Source organism: Mchenga conophoros, linkage group LG1 (assembly GCF_057382185.1).
Source record: "Mchenga conophoros isolate Kocher_MC1m ecotype Shallow Benthic linkage group LG1, M_conophoros_male_GT1.1, whole genome shotgun sequence".
In the NCBI taxonomy this organism is placed as follows: Eukaryota; Metazoa; Chordata; class Actinopteri; order Cichliformes; family Cichlidae; genus Mchenga; species Mchenga conophoros.
Window position 1 is genome coordinate 20545881 of NC_140526.1, and position 17614 is coordinate 20563494.

At 41.9% G+C, this 17614-nt stretch overlaps 1 protein-coding gene across 2 annotated transcripts; it reads right to left on the bottom strand.

The window, feature by feature from the left end:
• On the bottom strand, positions 1-17488 carry dhx38 (DEAH (Asp-Glu-Ala-His) box polypeptide 38). Of its 2 annotated transcripts, none has more exons than XM_085269722.1 (27): positions 17224-17488; positions 16105-16433; positions 15665-15858; positions 15249-15410; positions 14994-15156; positions 14530-14651; positions 14376-14452; positions 14137-14292; positions 13453-13614; positions 13226-13333; positions 12371-12495; positions 12130-12267; positions 11696-11882; positions 11150-11335; positions 10929-11069; positions 10630-10740; positions 10286-10402; positions 10090-10197; positions 9880-9992; positions 7764-7972; positions 6630-6784; positions 5866-6021; positions 5483-5617; positions 4965-5090; positions 4781-4876; positions 3094-3215; positions 1-1068 (listed from the first exon to the last, which is right to left on the bottom strand). In XM_085269722.1, exons 2-27 carry the CDS (start codon positions 16428-16430, stop codon positions 987-989), a joined length of 3777 nt encoding a protein of 1258 aa, XP_085125848.1. In that variant the 5' UTR covers positions 16431-16433; positions 17224-17488; the 3' UTR covers positions 1-986. The 2 variants fall into 2 exon arrangements, with proteins under 2 accessions (XP_085125848.1, XP_085125843.1); XM_085269717.1 differs by having other exon boundaries at positions 15665-15861.
• Between the last annotated feature and the right edge of the window lie 126 nt (positions 17489-17614).

Consider the following 17614-nt stretch of genomic DNA (forward strand, 5'->3'; position numbering starts at 1 on the left):
TTTAAAAAAAAAATTTAAATTGCTAATGTTTATTTTCATTTGTAAAATATGTAGAAAGAAAAAGAAACATAAGCTGAGTTTCACGTAAAAGGACAAAAAACCGACACACCAGTCTATGTGAAGCTGCATGGCATTCTGATCAGCTGAGGGTAAAGAGGAAGGTGCACACCAACAAAGGCATATGAGCATTTCTGAACATCTGTTTCAAGGAAAACCAAAAAAGGTAATGTTTGCCATAACAGTGACACCGTTTATATATTTAATCCAGCGTGGTGAAATAATGAAGCGATGATCAGCCACAGTACGTTGTTGGAACAAGGTCAACAGGAGTTAAAAAAGGTCAATTGCCTAAGCCTGCATGTGAGTATTAGGGCGTATGACAATACGACTGTAGAGTCAGTAGACACTCGTGCCACAAGTACATTTTCAATAGTGCTTCTGTCTGTAGAGGAGCACTTCAAGGTGGCACGTGTCGTTCAAGTCACAACACTGCAAGAACTAGTAAATACAAGGACATGAAGACACGTAACACTTACATCAGCTTACCATTTATCAGCTGCACTCTGACAATACCGTCAGGAATATAGAAAATTACGTTTGAGTTTTTAGTGGAGGTACAATTATTGTCAACACCTCTCTAAAAGCCTTTCAATAATAAGCACATATAAATACTGTTTATGGGGGAACAGAAAGAAAGAAAACAGCACAGTCCTTTTTCCTTAAAATGCATCATGGAAACAGCTAGTGAAGGTGATGGAGGTGGAGGGAGGCTTTCTGATCAACCCAGCTAGTCTCCGAGTCTTGTGCCTTATACAAGTTCTCACTCTAGTGGTCTGAACATGAACTGCAGCTGACGGCCACACTGGGAGGAAGAAATGGTTGAAAGCTGCTCTGTTTTTGCTTTTGCTGGTGTGGTCCGAGCCTCGATGACAGTGACTGCTTAGAAGCGGAAATGGATCGGGAGCTTCTTACTTCCAGAAGCCGTTTTACAGTCCGAAGCGGGCGGGGGTGTGTCTGGGTGTCATGGGGACCTCTTCTTTCCTTCCTGGCGTGCAGATTTTCACCGCCCTGAATCAGGAGAGAGAAGCAGGTGCAGACAAGTTACTTCCTGTGGCAACATACACAACAGGAGCTTTATTCCTTATTGCGGTGTTTGGTCAACACTGAATGTTTCCTACTCTGGGTTAAAAGAGCTGGGTTTTTTAAAGCTGCGTGAAGAGGAGAATGAATGAAAAGACAGAGCGGTGTGTCTCTGTGAAGAGTGTTGGGACGTAGAGCCTGACGCCTCTGACAGTGCAATCTATCATCTTTAATTACAGCAGTGTGACACTGACACTTCTCTCGTGCCTTCCTCCTGCTAACACACACACACCTGCAGCAATTACAACAATCAGGCCATAACCTCCTTCTGTCAATCTGTCCCTGCTCTCTGGCTTACCGGTCACTTTGGGAGAAAATGTTGTGCTTCCCTTAACACAAACGCTTCCAGTAGCTCCATTAAGCTCAATGAACATGAATGTCTGACTGGTGGTGCATGTTTTATAACAGTGATATGCTTTTTTTTAGTGTAGTGTCAGCTGGCCCACTGACCATTCCTAAAGGACTAAATATATCTGAATACTTGATCTAACATGTTCCAGCTAATTTTTAATGTTATGTAAAGTTTTAAAGTGTAATCACTGCTGACTGGTGTGCAACTGCACTATATGACAGATAACTACATCTATTAGTGCACTCAATTAGATTTTTACCGCATGTTCAGTTTGTCTGATAAATATTGTTTGTTTATTAAATGCTCCCCGCTCTCAAACAGCAGAAGTGGTAACTCGAACCTGCTGGAAAGTGCAATTTACACTTTACTATTACTAAATGCTTTTCAACATAATGTGTCAACAGGAAGCTGAGACTTTTCTTTTGAAATGTATTTAATATTTAGGATTTTTAGGGGGGGGGGGGGAGTAGAATTCATAAGAAGACCAAGCACATTACAGAATAAAACTGTCAAAATCTCTATTTCTGAAAACAAGACCATCCAACCACTTTCTTCTTCTGTCTTAGTGTGAGGTGCAGGATACACCCTGCAGAGGTTGCCAGTCTGTTGCAGGGCTAACACAGACAGAACCGACCAGTCACACTCCATTCACACCTCAAGTTAATTGAGAATCGCTGATTCACCTGACTCCGTGTATACTGTGGGAGGAAGCCACACAAGGAGAACATGCAAACTCCACACAGAGAGATGGTGCTAACCATTGGAGTTAAAACTCGTTGCGTTGTCTCTTAAGCATTTCATATAGAACAAACACACAGGCTCCAAAAACACTCAATGCTCCCCATTTATACACAACACAAGCAACAGGGCTGTTTACTAATTCACAGCAGTGATCTGCGCTGCTGAGCAGGGAGACGGGTGATAAGCAGCTGCCACTCGAAAGCACGCCCGACAACATATTTCATCCCAGTCACACTGAACTCAGAGAGGAGACGCTCGTGAGGCCCGCCAGAGGACAAAGACAGCCACGAGCCCAGGAGAGCCTTCAACTTCATTATCACACGCCCAGCTTCCTCTTCTTAAATCTGATTCTTAATCCTATACCTCGAGTGTGATTATTTTCAACATATCTGTCACAGATGTGGCCACACTAAGCTCGAGACAGAAAAACCAGCTGATTAATTAACAATAAAGGGACTTTTTTAAATTTGTCTTTATAACCCTATTTCTCTATGTAAAGCTCGGAGATGGGTGTGAAATTAATTTTTTTGGTCTAATTTGAAAATGAACATTCCCCTCCTTTCTCTGTTCTGCTATGGCACAATTTAAATTGCTGCAGTAATGGGGGTCAGCCAGGAGTCAATATTATTTCTTTTTGTCTCGTCTGGAGGGACCAGAGGTGAGAAAAGCTCATCATGAAGAGTGAGAAAGGTGGAGTAGAGGGAGGGAGGGAGGGGTGGAGATAGGGGATTGGCAGCAGGGTAGGTAAATTAAACGTTTCTAATCTTGACTGTGTATGGAAAATGAGGGCCACAGGGAACTATTGTTGGACGAGGCCCGTGTAGAGAACCAAAAGGAGGGGAGATTTGTTGCCGCCTTACCTCACGCTGCCGACGTTGTTCTTCTTCTCCTGCTCTTCTCGACGAGCTCGCAGCTGCTCCTCGGCCATGGCCATCTCCTCCTCCATGTTGGTGATCTCCTCCTTGGCCCTGCGACGGTTCTCCTACAAGTCGAACACGGACAAATGGTTTAAAAAGAAGAATACAGAAATGTTTACATGCACAAGTCAATGTTAACATGTTATTCTAAAATCAGTGCTATTAACAGTCTCCGCTCTTCTGAGAAGAGAATTTTATGGTGCAGGTAAGTCTAGTTCGTTTCACTTATAGATCTGTCTTTCTGCCTGAGGATATTTCCAGGTTGGAACAAGTGACTCCACCTGTCTACCACTGCCGCTTATCCAGAGGGAGGTGCTGGACCTCATTCTCCCAGGCCAACTTCTCCAGCTCATCCGGAGGCACTCCAAGGCGTTCCGAAACCAGCTGAGGGGTTAACTTTTCCAGCATATGCTGCTCTGCCCCGGGGGCCTTCTTCCACTACGGCCAGAAACACCTCACCTGGAAGGCGTCCAGAAGGCAGCCTCGTCAAATGCCCAACACACCTCAACTGGCTGGTTTCGATGTTGAGATGTAGCAACTCTGAGTCCCTCACCCCCTCTCTATTCCCCAGCCACCTTCAGAGGAAGCTCATTTTTGCCAATTGTATCCATAATCTAATTTTTTTTGAGCTTGTGTTCATAAGGTGTCAATCTCACGCCTCCCTATCCCCTCACTTGTGAGGCCTGCCACAGAAACTCCTCCATTTGGGGCAACAGCTCATCCCCTAATCAGAGTGAGCAATCTACCCGAGGAACATGGACTCAGACTTGTAGGTGCTGGATGCTGATTTAGCTCACTGGTTGAGCAGGTGCCCGAATGCCCTACAGCTGAAATGCAGTGGGCCTGGATTCCAGTCTGACCTGCAGCCCTTGGCTGCATGTCTTCCCCTGCTTTCTCTGCCCATCTTTCTCTTCTCCTCTTTGCTGCTAAAAATATAAAATAAAGGTAAACCCTAAAAATAAATCTTTGGAGGTACCAATTCTTATCCCAGCCACTTTACACTGTAGTGGAAGCTGATTAGACCAAGACAACCACATCATCTGCGAAGAGCAGAGACATGATCCTAAGTCTGTCAAAGTTGACACCATTTGGCTGCGACTAGGATTTCTATCCATAAAAGTTATGAACGAGGGCAGGCCTGATGGGAAAGGATCCGATTTACTGCTGGCGACGCAAACCAAGCTCTCACTACGACTGAACAGGGAATAAATGGTTCATAGCAACGGGGCAGTCAGCCTGTACTCACAGGATGCTCACAGGGACACGGTCCACAAAACACATGTAGACTGGTTGGGCAAACTCCCACGCTCTCTCACGCAACTTTGAGGTGAATAAAGAGCCAGTCCAGTGCTCCACAACTAGGATGGAAACTACGTTACTCCTGAGTCTAAAAAAATCTTTTTTTTAAGAAAAGTTGCCACCACACCGAAAAGCTGATAAGGACCACAGCTACGGGTTACAAAGTAAATCTGAGGGGTCAAAACAAAAACAACACAAAAATGTATATTTTATATTTACACAAAATTTCCCACCTCTCCTTCTGACCTTCCTGTCAGAGCCGCCTGCTCTTTCACCCCTTCCACAACCCCAGCATCCACCTGCATGCTGCTCCACCCATTTCTTGACTTACCTGTCTGCTTTTTCCAGCATGTTTGATGCTATAAAACATGGGTCCCAGTTCTGCTAGCCACTCTCCATCCACTGCAGTCACACACTGCATGTACTCCTGCAACACAAAGCACAAGTTAACATCAGCAACATTAAAAACCATCAACTGTTTTTTGCCAAAAATATGCAGCAGTCAGTCTTCTTACCTTTGTGGTCATTACGAGCTCGTGGTAGATGATGTAGTCGGGAGTGTAGCCCATACCAAACAGGGAGCTGGTAGGATGGAGGTGACATGGCATACCTGTCCTCACATTCACATATTCCCCAATGCCCTGGGAGCAAACACATGCATAAATAAATTAAATGTTCAGGATCCTGGTTCCTGCAGTGTGCCTCTGTCTATGTTTGCACTATAAGGTCAGAGCAAAGCAGGTCATCTGGGCTAATTTGCTTCTCCACCTGGGTTGGACAGCAGGAAAATAAATTTAAAGTATATCCAGCATTACTATGATTGCTTGGGTTAGCTGCCTACACATAAGTCAAACTGAGAACCTTGATTATATAGTCATGATTTTAAATTTCCTTTCAGATTTTACCGCTGTATTAATGGGAGGCCAGGGGGGATATTTCACCACTCTGTAATTATGCTGCTATAAATCTGCCACAACCAGTCGCCACCAGGTGTAACATATTAACTGAAGGAAACCGTAAGTGAAGAAAGTACCTTGAGCTTGGCAGCCTGGTGGAAGTAAGCAGCACAGATGCATTTTCTGATGATGTCCCAGTCTGAACCACAGGAAACCAGGTTCATCCTCTGCTGCACCATGATGTCCTTCAACTGGGAGCGTACCTCACGCACCTGCACAAACACCGGATTTATTGGAGGTAGACCCCAACAGACAAAACAAGTCCAACCTGGCTGCTTACGATTGTTTTAAAAATACATATCATTGCAATAATGTAACACCCTGAAAATCTCACAGGATTTAAACTTTGCCCAAACAGCAAACTTGACACTATTAACCATTAAAACTGCACAATATTCATATAGCAGAGTTTACAAGTGCAAAGTGAACGAGAGAATAGGTGAAGCAGTGCAAGTCTGACCTTGCGCATGGCCTTGGTGTGGATGAAGTGCTCGTTGCACCAGATGCTAGAGTAATTGTTGTTCTTCCACTGCATGTACACATTAAGGTAGGTGAGGTGGTCACTCTCGGGGACTGAGAACTTCTCCCTCACCTGGTCACTCTCCTCCTCACGACCCTGTAAAAAACGCACAGACAGAGTTTAATATTTAAAAGTGTTTATTAGTGTTTAAAAATGTAACAGCTAACCAGCGTGTAGCAGAAACGTAATATTATACGTCAAATTTGTTAGGATGGAGTTATGTTCCCCACCACGTAGCACAGTCCAACATTCATTTTCTTCACTTTCTCCTTTACTTTTGTTTTTTTTATTTAAGTCTCCACTAATTCCTGAGGGAATTATCAGACTTTTAAGCTGCTAGTCACCAACTGTGTCTGTCTTCTGTCTGGTACAGTGAATTAGCTTTTCCACTGAAAAGGCAACAACTAAAAATAATGCCATGAGGGTGCTAAGAGTGAGCCAGAACAGTGCGCGTCTGAGGCAGAAACGATACGAAAGGGAAAAAAAAAGGAAAGCTTTTAAACTCCAAAGAGCTCCCTGGGCTTTATATGGACCAAAATATACTAAAACAGTGCAGATGTCAGGCTTTTGATGCAATTCTCATGTCATCATTTGGAGCAAACCTTTTCACATTCAAGAAGTCATGTGACGGGAGCTCATATTTATTTTCGAGAAAAAAAACAACAAATCACATTCTTAAAAATTAAAAAAAAAAGGAGTTGTACCTTAGGTCTGTAAAAGATGGCTGGCACAGACAACATGGAGACGATGATGAGAATGTCAGCACTGCAGCCCATGTCACAGGACACTATCAGCATCTTAGAGAGGGCGGGGTCAAGCGGAAACTCCACCATCAGACGTCCCGTTGGTGTCAAAGCTCCTGAAAGGACGACAGAGGACACCGTGACAAACTCAGCGTGTGTGCAATATAAACGTACATGACATGTAAAGAATGTAGGAGGGACAAGTATTAAGATGAGTGGATAAGCTGCTTTTCCATCAAAAGCCTGCTGGCGTAAGGGAGAAGGCAGCATTGTGTGACACTTATTTATCTTTCACTGTGAGAGAGTAGAATGAACTGCTGACAGCTGAGAATACTTGTAGGGGAAAAAATAGAGTGTGAGATCAAAAAACTTTGCAGTTTCTGATTTAAATGATTAGACGAAAGAGTCTAAGAAGCTTACGAGGAGGAAAAGCAGAGTAGCAGAGAAGCCAGTTTGGGGCAGGTAAGCCTTAATCAGAGATAATCTGCTGTTAACACACCATACAGGGAATCATCAAAAGTCCCCCCTTATCCCCAAATCCCTAAATCCCCTGGAATCTGGCTAAGGATGAGACCAAAATGAGACCCGACCAGTCAAATCAAACACAGGATCAGTTACTAGGCAATTACTCCACTGGCTAAACCTCACAACTGTCTCCTCCAGGCCTGTTTGCAGCGTCTGCACTATCAATGCAGCATCCTTTACAGAAGCCGGTCTCGTGCCTGTTTGGGGTGTCACAATCACTATGTATCAGCTCAAAGCAGCGCTCAGAGGGGAAATGCAATTCCTAAATACCCAATATCCTCTATCATCACGTCAGGAAAATGATTTATATTGTTTGGCCCTACTGGAAAAAACGACTGACCTGGGCTAAGTCCAGCCTGCTACAACAAATTTGGTATATAATTTTACATGTCCATTTAACACAAATGGAGGATATAGAAATACATTTAGACTTAGTTTTATTTTATGTCATCACTAATCGGAAAATATAATACTTGTAATATAATAATTGTACGCTTTTTTTTAAAAGTCGACGTACTAGAAATCAATTTAAATGGGGGGAGGATTTCCGGTTGGACACTAGACACAAACCTGTGTTGTCCAAAGCTCCCAAGATCCAGAGCTGGTACATGGAGTTGAGCATGTTATCCTCAGGTGGTGGATCCATGAAGTGGAAAAGGAGCAAATCCTGAACACCCAGAGACTTTAACAGCAGGACTACGTTGGCCAAGTTGGTTCTCTGGATCTCTGGTATGGTGGTGGTCAGCATCTCGTTCTTAAAGGCGCTCTGAGTGTACAGCCTGTTCGGGCGGAGGAGACACAGAGTAACGGTCAAACTGGTTTGCTTGTTTTTGAAGCAAACTGAGAGCTTGAACGGAGAAGATGAAATATGCTCATGTTATTATGTGGACACGTGTCATTAGGAAAGTACCGAGCATACAGTCAGGTCCATAAGCTTTTGGACTGTAAAACAAGCCACTGCGTGCCATTTTTAAATCACACAGTCAAATAACTGAAATGCAGACTTCCAGCTTTAATTTGGAAGATTTTCATTATTTATTTTTTTACATGAACTGCAATTACAATTCAGTCATTTTCACACAGTTTGAAGATGTTTCCTTTTCCCTTCTCTTCCCATGATTTGTGAACAAGTTAATTTTGCTTTTATCTGTTACATTTTTTTCCTAGAACTGTGCGGGCTCTTTTAAATGTTTTATGGCAAACTCTAATCTGGATTTCCCATTCTTGACTTTAAACAGTGGTCTGCACCTCATCAAGGAAACTCCTGATACCCCCACCTACTTGATGGTGTTTTTGACTTTGTTAGATGTTGTGAAGCTGCTGACCTGGTCAGTATAATCATTATTTTTAAGAACATAGCAAATTGTTGATTTGACCCCTCCTAAAGTTTCTGCTGTCTCTTAAAGGTTTATTTAGTTTTTTGTTTTCAGCCTAACATCCTTCAGTCGTTAAACCACGAGGGAACAGGCCTCAACCGGTCATGATACTCCTTTCAGTGAACTTATTCTCTAACTTGGTCTCGAATTCCTAAACAGTTATTGCAATAATTTTTTATCAAACCCTTTGAATGAAAGCAAAAGTCTACATTTTATCTTATTGAAAGTCCACTGTGGTGATGTACAGAGGCAAAGAAAGTGTCACTATCCAAATATTTATGGACCCGACTGTAGAACGACTGCAAAGGGAAACTCCATAAGTTAGAATTCAGGGAAACTTCCTGAGCATGGGTTAAAGTATCTCTTTCAGCAATTACAGCAGTCTGGTGTAGGTGCTTATAATTACAGGATGATTTGAACATTGAGGGATTTGAGCGTGTGTGGGTGCCTACTGCAGGCACCCACACACGCTCAAAGGATCTTTGAACAGGGAATTCTCCACACGAGCTGAGTAAATCACCGTGAATCTCTCTGTGCGCTCTCACATCCGCAGCTGCTCAAACGCCTCGACTGCGCCGTGTAAAGCTGTTCCAAAACCGATTCTTTGTATATTTTTGTGAGCTTGTGTGTTAAGAGCAGGTGGGTAGGATTTATCTCAGCATACGTGGGCCTCACAGCTCATTTCAAATACAAAATGTTTCACTATGTGTAGGCACGTCAGCAAGTCTCTATAATATGTTATAATAAGTTATAATATATCCAAAGAGCGAGAGGTCAAGTAAAACCTCTAAAAGGATCTCCTTTCCTGCCGTACAAACAGTCAAACTGCATGAAATCCTCCAGAGATTAGGCTTCTGGCACTCTCCCTCCTTTGCTGCCTCTGTCTGTCTTGAAGGCATGGCCACAACACACATGAACACAATTTGTGAACACATTAACAGTTCAACCAGAATGATGCAAGCTTTTTAGACAAGCAGGAGCAGAATAAAAGCCTGACTCTAACCCCGGGTGGTTTGTTTCTGAATATGTGCCATTCAGCCAAAAATACATTTACAATTGTAATGTGGAACCGGATTGCACGTAGTTACTGTGAGAGGGTTTTAAAGCAGGCAGAATGAGAATATCTTCCCTCTTAAAGGATCAAGAGACTTTCAGTATTGAAAACAAGAAAAAGCCTGAGTTAAAAAAACAAAACTGCTAAAACTGTAAACTATGCACTAATTCCAGCTCAGAAATTCTGTAATGTGCCATGTGAATGTGTCTGCACAAATACCGAGTGTGCATAAAGCAGACAAGGGCCTGAATATTACCTGTAACATTGCCCTGGTCCTGTACGTCCTGCTCGACCAGCACGCTGGTTGGCATTAGCTTGGCTAATAGGATAAACCTGGAGCGCGTCCATTCCAATGCGAGGATTAAAAACCTTTTGAATAGGGAAAAAAAGGGAAGTAAATATCAATGGTGTCACTTTCCTTAAATACTGTACAGTAATAAAAATATCTTCAGTGGGATTGAGCTACCTTAAGTTTGCAATAGCCTGAATCCACAACAAACATGATGCCATCCACAGTGAGGGACGTCTCTGCGATGTTTGTAGCGACTATGCATTTTCTCACACCATCTGGAGCCTAGCAAGCGACGAAAGAAAATTAATCAGCTGAAGGTTATTAGTTTGCGTAAAATGTTTATTTGAATTAATTCACAAGTGATAAAAACCTTCTGGAAGATCTTGGCCTGGAGGTCAGATGGAAGCTGAGAGTAAATGGGAAGCACAGCTAGAGCAGGAGCATTTTCCAAGTCTTCCAAACGCTCCACAATCTGATCCGATGTCACCTGCAATAACAAGGAAATACTGAAAACTTTACCAGACTCTAAAACTAAGATATTTCCTCTATGTTTTTATTTTATTTTAGTTAGTTTAGTTTTCCAAGTTCACAAAATTGATTCAGTTAGTTTTCTCAAAAATTCTGCTTTTCTCTTTTTTTACTAAAACTAGAATAAGTTTGGTGAGAGCACACAAACCAAACAAGAAATATATATATCACGGTCATGTTGCTTACTTCAATGTCCTCTTGCCCAGGCATAAAAATGAGGATGTCTCCCAACAGCCCACTGAGGTGAATCTGCAATGCTTGCTTCACAGCTGCCTCCACGTAGTCCTCCTGAGGTGTCTACAAAGCACCACACACAACAAATCATCCAGACTTTGCATAATATATAAACTAGTTGTATTTCATAAACTGACAGCTTCATGTTGAGGTAAAAATATGGCAACCTAATTTACATTTATTACCCGTATGATACAAGGTTCACAGAAAGGCTCTTATACCCGAAATAAGGAATAAAATCATAAACATACCTTGCTAAACAAAATGTCAACTGGAAATGTTCTCCCTGGAATATGGAATATAGGTACGTTGCCAAAAAATGATGCAAACTTGTCAGAATCCATGGTTGCAGACGTAACTATGAGTTTCAAATCGGTGCGCCGAGATACAACCTGATAGGAAAAGCAAACAGAAGTGAAGAGCTTGCTTGACATCATCGAGTATTCTTCTCATAAAAGTATGTTGTACCGACCTCACGCAGCAGACCGAACAGCACGTCAGTATTCAGTGAGCGCTCGTGAGCTTCGTCCATTATAACAGCACTGTAGTGGTCCAGGTCCGACTCCCTCAGTGACTCCCTGAGCAGGATTCCATCTGTCATGTACTTTATCAGAGTTTTCTCAGATGTACAGTCCTCAAATCGGATTGCGTAACCAACCTAGAGGAAACATTGTCAAAATAATCAAGTGAAACTGAAAAAAAAAAAAAAATGTGAGAGAATGACCACTAACCCAATACTCCTGTGTGACATGCACAGATATTCATTTTAATAAAAATGAAAGGGGGGAAGCAATTAAAGCAAAGATAGTACCTACTGACAGAAGTAAAACAGAATTATTTTAAACCCTCTAAAAACATGGGTTCTCCCTTTACCTACTACTATTTTTCAGCACTTGAAGTTGATTATTTCATTCACTACCACATTCCAGGTCGCTAACAAACCTGATATTTTCCTCCTGCCCACTAGATGGCAGTGTTACACAGAATATGCAAGATGGCTCCAGTGTGTTGGCTTTACCTCCTCTCCGAGGTTGGTGCCGATCTCCTCGCTGACTCTCTTGGCCACGCTCATGGCAGCCACTCTTCTGGGCTGAGTGCAACCCACCATGCCGTATCTGGTGTAGCCATCCTCGTGCAGGTACTGGGTCAGCTGGGTGGTCTTCCCACTGCCGGTTTCCCCAACAACAATCACTATGCTGTTGTCCCTGCAGTTTGCAGTAAACACAATTAAAAATTGAAGGTTATAGTCAAAGAACTCATCTCAGTTTTAATGCGGGTTTCTTGTAACTAATTCCACCATCCATTAAATAGTAAGAAAATCAAATAAACTGCTTAGTTGATGAGTATAAACAAATATTTGTCCAAACAGCCAATCACCCACATCCCTCTGTCTTTTAATGTCAAACACATTTTAAAGGTGGAAAACAACCAACATAGTCTTGGTATCAATACCTTATGATATTAAGAAGCTGCTGTCTGACTGCAAAGATAGGCAGGTACTGTCTCTGCTCCAGAATGCTCTTCTTCTTAGCAAATTCACTGCTGGCCTCGCTCTTCTCTTTCATGTGGTCTGCAAATTTTTGCTCTGCTCTGTAAAGCAAACAACAAAAAAATGAATACAGTAGATCAGACAAACACTAGACTTCAATGCTACAAGCCAGATTATTAATAGAGAAAATGTCTGTCAGCTCACCTGTAATCTACTTTGCCGTCCTCTCCTACAGCTTTGCCCCCTGGCATGTCTTCATCCTCCGTCTTCTTAATACCCATGATATCCCCCAACTTGGTGCCTGCCAATTCCCAGTGTTTGTGCTGTGCCTGAAAACATAATTAAGGGCAGGTACACATATTCAGATCAGAAAAAGAGTGAATACAGCATCTGGTGTCAGAGTCATCCAATAGTTTTGCCTCATTAATGATTTATTCCTCACACCGACACGAATTAAAATATTGTGATTATTCATTTAATGAAGGAATGTTGGACAACAGTAGCATAAGACATGCGTTCGTAAGCCTATCACAATTCATTTACATATTAATTTCATTTGTTAGAGATTTGGATCGTATGTGGCTTCCTACACAACTGTGCAATACCAAACTACACAATGTATATGACAGCTTGCACAATAGGGCATTTAACAGATTACATTATTATAATCAGGAATCTGTAATATGATCATAGATCTGTTATTATCATATTATTATTATATAATATATCTACTGTGCAACACTTTCAGGCATTTTAGATGTCTAGAGTCTTTATTTTGTAATTCCATGAGGCAGGTGTCCCATCAGTCCCACGTTCATTCTGCAGCATGACACAACAATCCCAAAACCAAAGCCAGTTATAAAGAAATGTCTTCAGTGTTCAAAAGGGCAAGGAATCCTGCAGCAGCTTTACATACTTTTGCACACTAAGTTATATTGTGCATTGCACTAAATGCCATTACCATTCTCAGACTGAACTAGCCTCAGTATGAAGTCTGAGGCAGGGTCACTAAATCCTTTTCTGTGAACCTGTCTGAGTGGAATTGCATGCCCAGCATACCTTCTTTCGCTCTTTCTGCTCACGATGTTTACGGACCAGCTGGCTGCCCTTTCTAGAGATGATGGCCATATCAGAAGTAGGATCTTTCACAGGGATGACAGGTTCTGGCTGCGGGAGGACAAACACGCACATATTGACACTAAAATTGATAAGAAATTCCTCAAGCGTAATCATGAGACAAATATAACATCTCAGAGATTGGAAATGTTAATGATGAGAGGCTTTACCTGTTTAGTGAAGACTATTCTTCCATCCAGGAAGGGAGGGACCAGGTTATGAACCAGCAGGTGAACCTTGGCGGCATTGTCCTCCTCAAAATCTTCATCCACTTCCAACCTTTGCACCACACCACTGGTCAGCATTCGATTGGTCTCCCACCGTTCGTTATCCTTTAACAAGAATCACAGCCTCTTACAAAGGTATGCCCACACAAGATCACCGCCCCATCTCGGTGTCTTAGACCTTCTTCTTCCCTTTCTCGCTCTGTCCCTTCCCCCCGTCTTGCCACCATGGGGAGCAGGGCTTTCAGCTGCTCTGCTCCTCAACTCTGGAAATATCTCTTCCATCTCTCTCTTTAAGACCCAACTCAAAACTCATTTGTTCAAAATAGCTTATTCCACATAACCTCTCCACTCTGCTATTTGAAATTTGTTTTATCGCTTATTCTTTTATGATTGTGTAAACTGCTTGCTTTTATGTTGCTTTTATTATTCTGCGTCCTTGAGTGTTCTGAAAGGCGCTTTTAAATAAAATGTATTATTATTATTATTACTATTATTAAAAGACATGCACACACACAAAGGTCACCTGCATGCAGTGGCAAGTCATGTATGCAGATACACAGAAGATTTGCCACTGCATGCAGGTGTACAGTTCTGATTTTGGTAAATATTGAAGCAGAATGGTTGTACCTCATTGATCTGTCGTTTCTGGGCAGATATTCTTTTTTGAGTCTGCTTCTGAAGTATCTGCTCTCTCTTCTTTATGTAGTCGTCAGAGGTGGAAGTGAAAGGGTTGTGGAACTCATCATAGCCTTCATCCATCATGTACCAGTCTCTGTCAGCTTGCTGTAATTTCAGTTAAATAATCAGATAACAGGAAAAAAAATGCTTATGTATGAGGCATGAAGGAGTGATAATTTAGTACTCACCTTCTGGTCTTCCTCCCACTGTTCTTTCTCGTTCTCATTATCAAACATAATTCCTGCACCACCTTCTTCTTTCCTCCCTGAAGAAAAGACAAAGAAATTAAATTTCTCCGGCATACTATAAATGTTGAATGAAGGTTCAATTTTTTAACAGTACCTTTTCCTTGTGATAAACGAGGTGTGGACCCCAAATGCTTTCGGTCATTGGCCCATTCATTATACTTATAGGATGGGGTAGGCAGGGGCGTGTCGTCAGGATAACGACCTGATCTAACTGATCTAAAAGCAAATAAATGATGTTGGCATCGAGTGGCAGTTAAGCATTTCACACAAAGTGCAATCATATTTACAAAAGCCTCTAAGAAACTGATGATAACAGTATGATCATAACACTTGGTGATACGCAGCAAAGAGCTGCGAATTATATTTTTTATAAAATACAAATAGCCATGCTGCCAGATAACATTTAGAGCTGAAGATAATTCTAAATGCAATTCAATATATTGTATTCTGTGTGGGGTCACATATATAATATCAGTTTTGATCAGTACAAAGAAAGAAATAAAAATTACAGGTCCTGAGTCACAAAAATGTAAGCTACAATACACGACAGTTGCTCACCTGTCCCTTCTCTCACTTTCTCGGCCAGAGCGTTGGCTTCTTTCCGAGCGGTCGGACTCTCTGTGAGACGGGGCAGGGGAAGGAGATTCCCACTGGGAATGCCTTGAGCTGCCAAAACCACTGTCATCCTCATCCCAGTTGGAGCGGGAGGGAGTGAAAGAATCTATGTAAAAACAAAAGAAGGTAAGTGATCAAGTTGAATACACAACATTTTGTACATGGCAATAAAACAAATTCAAATAAAAGCAAAACAACCTCTGGGACGACTCTGTGGAGTTTGGGGTTCATCTCTCTTACTGCCCCGGCTGATGCGATCGGACCACCCATCCCTCTGTGAGCGTTCACTCCTCTCACTGCGCTCCCAACGCTCCGACCGACTGCTGCTGCTGCCACGGCTATAGCCGCTCTCGCGGTCATCTAACAGACAAAAGCAAAGGAATCTCAGCATCCTCAACTGATCTAATATTTGCTTTCATTATCACCTGATCTACAACGTTGAAACAAAAAAACAAACCAAAAAAAACAATGGAATATCCAGAGTTTTGAGTGGTTCTTTCTTACAAATACTAAAAAAAGGAAAAAAAAATATCACACTAAAATCATGATGGATGGACTAAAACCAAAAGTCAATTTTAATGACTATTAGAAAACCAAATGATTTATGGAGTCACCTCTTTCACTGCGTCGGTCTCTGCCCTTATCTCTACTCCTTTCTCGGTCTCTCTCTCTGTTTCTGTCCTCTTTAGAAGAGGCATAGACTCCATGCTCGCGCCTCTCCTTCTCCCTCTGCTGGTGTCTGCGTCTGAACTCTTCGCTGACACCTCCAGGGTTTGAGGGCGTCTCTGAACCAGTCACACGATACTTCCTGCTAGCGAGACAAAAATAAAAGATTCTCAATTACATTATAGCATTTCTGATGAGAATTCCTCAGTCAAGTACACCGTGACTTTTTGCTCTCTGCAACATTTCCAAGTCACGATCCCATATACGAATAAACTATAAAACAGCACATTGTAAAAACTTTTTCCACAAGCCACAATGAAAGCTTTTTAAGCTCATAAAATGAATGGAATACCTTTCTATCTATTCTTTGTAGAGTGCTCACACTTACCTCTCTTTTTTAGCAGTGCTATTGTCATCACTGTCTTCTTCATCAGATCCAGAGTCACTTTTACCTTCCTCCCAGTCTTTGTAGGAGGAAACCTTTGACTTCTTGCTACTCCTGTCATCACTGCTAGAATCTGCTTGTTCCTTAGTCTCACGCTCCTTCCTTTTCTGTGCTGCCAGAAGATCCAAGCCCAGTAAAGATGTGCGTGGAGTGGGTGCCCGAAATACATGGGGCTCTGCAGCAGCGCTCTTCTTCTTTACAATCAGACCTCCAACTTGAACGGTCGGATCGGATCCTTCCAGCCTATGCATTGACACGTCATCATCCATTATCTGTGAAGAAGTTATGATATGAGGAGTGCTAGTAATCTTCGCTGGTGATATCACCATTGATAACATAATTACATTCTATCTCAGGTTTTTTTTTTTTGCATATTTATTACACTTTTATGTTGCAGATCATCAAACTAAATTTTAAATGATGATTTTACTTATTAAGGAAAAAAGTTAACCTGGTCCTGTGTAAAAAAGTAATTGCCTCAAGTGCTTGTGATAACTACTAATGAGTCTTTCACATCATCCCAGAGGAATCACCGTGCACACACTTCTGTCCAGAACTGTTTTAATTCAGCCACCTGGCAAAGCATCTCGATTGGATTCAACTCCAATCGTGTGTATTTACTCGGGTTATATTTACCAGGAAGGAGACAAATACTTTTTCACAGCACTGTATCGATAGGCCGTCATTTCACAGTCATACTCAGAGTCCAAGCTAGGCTCCAATCAATAATCCAAACCACAGAGTAATAACATTTAAATTATTTACTTATTGACCAACTACTGATGTTTGGGGAAAAAAAAAACCTCCAGGATATGAAGTAGCAATAATAACTTTTTACCCCGATCCAAAATGAAATAAATAAATCTTTGGTGGGAAATAAGTCACATATGTATTAGTACCTATCACATTAATAGTATCAAAATCTAACTTGAGGCTCTATACGCTTCCGCTGTAGTTGGTAACATGCTTACGTGAGCTCTACGCATTATATTTACGCAGCTAACATTGCTCCATAAAAGAGCTCGTGGGTAAGAGTTTCATTTAAAAAAAACTATCACATACCTCAGACTGAGCGGCTAGCCTCGGCTAGCCTTCGAGCTGCTAGTGTCCAGACGAGAAGGCGCAAAAATGCCGCGTGTTTCTGTCAGCGTAAAATACAAACACTCTCACATGAACGTAAACATCTGGGGCCAACTTATGGACCACAAAATGAATCACAAAACCACCACTAATGGCGTCAGAGAAAACGATTAACGATCGGTTTTCGTAAACTCAACGCGTATGTTTACAGATGAGGGAGCAGCCATTGCAATCCCACAATCCTTCTTCTTCTTCTTTTTCTTCTTTGTACGGCGATACCAAACCGTACATATGAAAAAGCGCCGCTTCTGGTTTGAAGTGATTACTACATCTCTTATATTTTTTTCTATATTTTATGTTCAGAATCAGAAAA